Source organism: Echinops telfairi, unplaced genomic scaffold, assembly GCF_000313985.2.
Source record: "Echinops telfairi isolate 266 unplaced genomic scaffold, ASM31398v2 ScPeMD7_7475;HRSCAF=8513, whole genome shotgun sequence".
NCBI classification, from domain to species: domain Eukaryota; kingdom Metazoa; phylum Chordata; class Mammalia; order Afrosoricida; family Tenrecidae; genus Echinops; species Echinops telfairi.
The window spans coordinates 13,185,476-13,191,475 of NW_022111379.1; the positions used below are offsets into that span (position 1 = coordinate 13,185,476).

General features: G+C 50.4%; 1 protein-coding gene across 1 annotated transcript in view; it reads left to right on the forward strand.

Annotated features, from left to right (window-relative positions):
- The window catches only part of EML4 (EMAP like 4), a 92,116-nt gene extending 90,223 nt beyond the window's left edge, over positions 1-1,893 (forward strand). The window contains 2 exon segments of the mRNA XM_045285715.1: positions 642-1,061; positions 1,063-1,893. Coding sequence (XP_045141650.1) covers positions 642-1,061; positions 1,063-1,122 — 480 coding nt within the window. The 3' untranslated portion in view covers positions 1,123-1,893.
- The last annotated feature ends 4,107 nt before the right edge of the window (positions 1,894-6,000 follow it).

Genomic DNA, 6,000 nt, shown 5'->3' on the forward strand with positions numbered 1-6,000 from the left:
AGTCCGCTATGAAGTGGCACCTGGGGATGTCTTCGTCCTTTTTGCAGACTGAGCGGTGGTGTTTGATTGGCAGTCCTGAGTTGCTCCTCTCCTTTCAAGCCCATGGCAGTCTGGTTGGTTCTGACTCAGCCCCCTTAAAGAACAAGGTAGAACTAGCCGGCAGGGTCAGGTCCATGAGCCTTCCAGGAAGCCGACTGCCTCATCTTTCTCCCACGAAGCGGCTGGGGACTCAGGTGCTGCCAGCACTGTACCACCAGGGCTCCCTGAATTCCTCCTAGGTATTTAAAAATACCTTTCTTAATCTCTATACAGTCACCCTCATCATACCAGAGGTGTTTCCCAAATGTGCTGTCACCCTGCCAATCCAGCTGTCCTGATGGAATCGTTCATAGCTATGACTAGTATTACCATGATGTTCGGGAAAGGCTTGCCTTGGTAGTTTGGTTGTTTTGTTTTTTCACCTATATGAATAGGCGTTAAAAGGAGATTTCCTCTAGCTTTATTCCTTGGATTCGGTGACTTGTAACTTTTGTTTGAACCACCTGTTTCACAAGCTGGATTACCTCCCCTGACTAGTCGCCTCCCTTGCAGTAAGCAGGCTTGCCAAGAATAATTTGCCTTTGTCTGATTCACTTCTGTAGGCTCCCAGCCACAAGTACAGTGCCCACAGCAGCCATGTCACCAATGTCAGCTTTACCCATAACGACAGCCACCTCATTTCAACTGGTGGGAAAGACATGAGCATCATTCAGTGGAAACTCGTGGAAAAGTTACCTTTGCCTCAGAATGAGATTGTAGCCGACACTGCTCTAACCAAAGCCCCTGCCTCTTCCACCGAGGGCGTCCTGCAGTTTGACAGCCTCACACCACCTCCTCCCCAAACCCTAAAGGAAACAGCGGTGGCAGCTGTGGAAGCAGAGAGTGAGATAAGCAACCCCCCTGTGCTCCCGGAGATCAGCCTAGAACAGACTGTGGAGCCGAGCGAAGAGCAGAGCGAAGGGGGCAGCGAAGACCTTGGTGAGCCTGTCCCTGAAGAGCCACCCCCAGAGACAAGCGAGGAGCCAGAGCAAGGCCACACACCCCCAGGACCCTCAAGGCCAGCCGCCCCTTCCCCTGTCCTAGCCCCGTGACTTCAGCTGCATGTGGTTCCCTGATGGAGTGCCGTGAGCGCAGGCTGGGAAGTGATGGAGGACCACTTTAGATTGTGATTTCTGCTTTCCACATTGTCTCCTTCAGTAGTCTTCTTTTCAGTCTCAAGTGCAGTCGGTCTCTCAATCGGAGGAAAAGACTGAAGCATCCCCGGTGTCTCAGACATGGTGAGTGAGTGCTGAGATGTCCGTACTGGAACAAATGGCCCCGCGTCATCCGACACGTTTCCTCAGGAGCAGCCAGAGGCCTCCCGAATACTGCCGCTTGCTCACTGGCTCCGACTCTGCTACTCTCCTCCCCCCAGTGCAGAAAAAGAACAAGGGGGAAAGTGCTCTTACTGCGGTCTGTCTCCTCCTGCCCCAGGTGTTTGCAGGAGGCGCTTTCATGCAGAGAACCGCCAGTATTCGCCGGCGGTCGTGTTGCCTTCGTTGTTTCCCTGCCCTGCTGGGGAAGGCCCAGGGGTGCTTGCTAGTTACTGTTTAGGTGCTGCCTCTTCCCAGTTACAAGGACACCCGGCCTCTCTCAGTGCAGCTGTTTCCTCCGCCAACTAAGTATTGGTGGGTTACAGAGCTTTAATGTATAGTAACCAGTGATACTCAGACTTCGTGGATTTCTCCAGGGATTCCTCGACTGGCCTCAACATCGTCCAGTGTTGGGCATTCAGGTGAACGGAAGGGGAAAACCGCGTGCCTCTAAAACGACGCTGTAATTACCTGGCTAATTTTACTTTAGCCTTCGTCCTAGTTTACCCCCTCAACAATAAGAGAAACCAAAATACAGTAAGTTTAAATAATTGCCTTGGTGCTTGAAATTCATTGGTTTGGATAGCATTTTCTATACAGTTTTATGATATCTGAGGGGTAAGATACTCCACAAATTGCCGGTCTTCTTTTACAGAAGTGTGATCAGCTGTCGTCACCCCCCTCCCACACTGCACGTGCAGCAGACTCGCTGTGTGAGGTGATTTCCCCTCAGACGGCATGTCCCCAGCCTTGCCTTTCTCATGCGGCCTGTCCTCTGCCTTTGGAGCAATGCTTGTCTGATTGTGCATTGGAAAGCTGTTTGTTTTTTCTAATTTGGTCAGATGACTTATTTTTCTTACGTACATATTTCCTACCTTTAAAAAAAGTACCGATGATTCTGTATTTTCTGTCTGTTTATACTTTTAATATAAAACACTTCTGTTTTGACTTACTTTTTAACGTGCTGTATTGTTTGAATTTTTGGTCGGATCATGTTTAGAAATTTTGGTTTTGAGTTCCGAAGTCTTAAGTTTGCAAGTGTTTACGTGATTGTGCCATTCCAAAGTGCACCCGAACTGTCATTCCCTCTAGTATTTTCTCAGGAGAAGTGCAAATCAGGTATTTCATCATCATTTGGTAATATAGCAACTCCAGTGAACTCCATACTTACCACCTTTCTCTCCACACGCTGTATGTAATAGGGTGCGGGGGTGTGTGACAGTGTGCGTGGATACTCTTACTCTATGTTGTGTGTATCCATATAGACGAAGCTATGCCCCACATTGAACATAATCAGTGTATTTCTCTCTCTTTGTAGATATATGTCCATGTATATCTTTTCCCTTTCGTTTACAACTGTTCAAAAAGTAGTCCTCTTCAAACGAAGAGATGTAGAATCCAAGCGGTCCGTCTGTGTCACGGTGTCCGTCCGTCCGTGCAGTCCCGAAAGGGCACAGGGCCGGATCAGGCAATGGGCAGTGCTCCAAGTCAGCGCGTCCTGATCCCTGCAAGAAAGAACTCAGATGAATGAGTATTCTAGGTGAAGAGCAAGCCTTTCTTTACGTGTCTGCGGGAGACCTACCGCTCCGTGGTAAGGAGGGAGTCTCCTGGGGACATCAGTCACCCTCCATTGCCAAGTACAGTGAGACTGACCCTCTTGGGGGTCGTTTCAAGGACACTACGAATATGCTGGAAGCGTTCCCGCGCTGTTGCTGGCAACTACTGTTCAGTGGTCAATTAAATCTGTGATTCTGGTTGGAAGTGGGTGGAATTATGAAATTGTAGGTGTTTTAGAAAAAAAACTTGTGAATGAAAATGAATCCAAGTGTTTCATGTGAAGATGTTGAGCCATTTCTATCATGCATTCCTGTCTCATGGCAGAAAACTTTGAAGATTAAAAAAAAAGAATAATCAGAACGTCTCCTTCGTCTCTGTCCGCGTGTCTTTCCGCACTGCCGCTTTCCCAGGGCCCGTGGCGGTGCTCCACCCGAGGCCAGGGCTCGCTGCGGAAACCTGTCCAGGAGGCCAGGCCTGTAGTCTGCAGGGATGGGGCTCTTTCTGCTCTCAGGCCCTGACAGTGTTACAAATTTTGAACGGACTGGTTTGCCTTTTCCAAGGAAAGCGAATTTCATGAGTAGATCCCTCTACTAACCTTGAATGTTCTGATACAAGAAACCACAGTGCCCACCAGTGGGGCAACGAGGGGATCAAACGACCCGAATGGAGTGTCCTCTTCGCTCCACGTGCAGCTGCAGCCGTTCCTTCTGTGTCCACTGTCCCCAAGAGTGGTGTTTGAAGAAGACTGGGGTTTGTTGAGCCAAGTACATTTACGTTGGAGGTTTTTTGGTGTTTTTCTAGTATTTATAAATCCAGAAACCTGTCAGAATATCACTTTTATCTCTCAAGGGACAAAGGGGTTAATAAAAAACTCGCTTAAGTCCTCAACAGTTAAGCTATAGCACATGCAAATGACCGAGGGGTTCCACACGATGACTTGGCACACCACGCAGTCTGTACGTGTCCTGGTGAACACTGCGGCCAGTCTCATACTGTCTCCATTTCACCAATGATACTGAAGGAACAGAGCCAAGTCACTTACTGAGGTCACACCACCAGCAAGTCGGGGCCTCCAGTCTGTGCGGCCCATACCACTGCACACTGATTCTAAAGCCAGACTCACTGCCATCAAATCCACTCGGACTCACGCCCCCAGGCAGGGTCAGACTGCCCTTTCGGTGTAAATCTTCGTGGGAGCTCACAGCTGTGTTCCTTTCCAGGGTGGTTGGTGGATTCAAACCACTGCCCTTGTGCTTAGCAGCTCAGTGCCCACTATGCCACCAGGGCTGCTTACCAGGGCGATTATTAGTAAGACAAGGGAGATGGCTTCCTCTTGTGGTAGGAAGGATGTGGGATAAACATCAGGAAAGCCTAGTGGAAGTGATTAGACTTTGGAAAGTGCAGCTTTGGCCTCGGGGGTGTCACGGAAAGGCCCCTTACGGGTGAAGCCTCGCCCGGTCATCGGGGCCAGGGAGCTTCCTGGCTCTTGCTGGGCAGCACTGCCAGAAGCTGCTGCCTCTGCCCCGTCCCGGGGTCCTGGAGCTCAGTGGAAGCCTACTGGGGTGGAGACACTGTCTTCCCAAGCTGTGCAGTTTCTGCTGGACACACTCCTGTGGCAGCTGCGCTGTCACCAAGCGCTTTCTCCGCCCATACGTCTCATTGCCCTTCTGGGACAAGCCTGGGGGCTCCGCCAGCCGCAGGCTTTGAGGTCAGAGTCCTCTCCCTTTCAGCATTGCGATGCCCCCTCCCAGGGAAGTCTTCTCCGAGAGAGGACTAGGGATAACTGCTGGAGATATGATAGCTGGAACATCTCGGGGGTTACATAACATGGGCTCCAGAGCCAGGCTTCAACTCCAGGTGGCATTTACGCTCACAATAGAGGAGTCTTACTCAACCATGAAAAGAAATGAACCATTGAAAGAACTGAAAACCAAGTGGGGACCCTAGAAAGCGAGCTTTTTTGGTAATAGAGCTCTCAACCCTGGCCACTACACGTCATTCTTGATGGGATTCAGCGTGCCACTTGGGAAAGGTCATGTGATAACTGGGAGCCCACCTCTGTGGAGACCTGTCAACAGTCGCACCCACTAAGCAGACACTGGGCCAGGGAGCTTGAAAACCATAGCTGGACACTGACTTTCTCGGACACTAGAGCTCTTTCAATGAGGGACTGTAAACGGGACACTCGCCCGGAGGTGACTCCTCCCCCCATTCAGACACCAGTCTTTTCTTCGGTGACCCTGTGTGCTGCTCCCCCCTCCAGAGGTGACCTGTATAAAGCCTGGGGAACCTGGGCGGACGGAGGACCCTAAAGAGTCTTCCATACCTCGAGTGATGAAGCACCTACCGGAGTTGGCAAGTGGGTTGGGCTCAGCAGGAGCTCCAAAGATGGGGAAGCCTCTTTGTGGGCCTAGCCCAGAAAGGTGACCGTCCATATTTTAGAGTTAATGGACGTACAAGGTCAAAATTCTAACTACAAATACTGTGTGGTTCAGGAGGAGAGAAATAAATTACTCCTAATGAATCGTGATGGGTCCTCAATTGAAGCCTCCAGATGCCCACACCGTCTCTCAAATTCCACAACCCCCCAAGTGGATCCCACGCATTCATTCTCCAGGACAGAGGAGAACTGCCCCATGGCTTCCAAAACTGTAAATGTTAACCTGAGCAGAGAGCTTCACCTTTCCCTGGAGGAGTAGCTCACTGGTAGGTTTGAACTTCTGACCCTGTGGTTAGCGAGCCCCACATGAAACCCACTACCCCCACCAGAGCTCCAGATTCTGCATCAGAAAGGTTTAAGTTTTGGTGGTTTAAAAGTTAGGTAGAGAGGGAGGTGGGGGGAAGGGTAGAGGTGTTAACAAACCCAGGGACAAGGGAACAAGTGATCCAAATTGGTGTTGACGTGGGTGTGGGAGACCTGGTAGGGCAGGATCAAGGGAAATGTAACAAAGGAAGTGCTGAAATCCTGCTGGGGACTGAGCCTGATAGTGGGACAGGAGGAAAATCAAGGGAAATAGAGGAAAGAGCTGGGAGGCAAAGGGCATTTATAGAG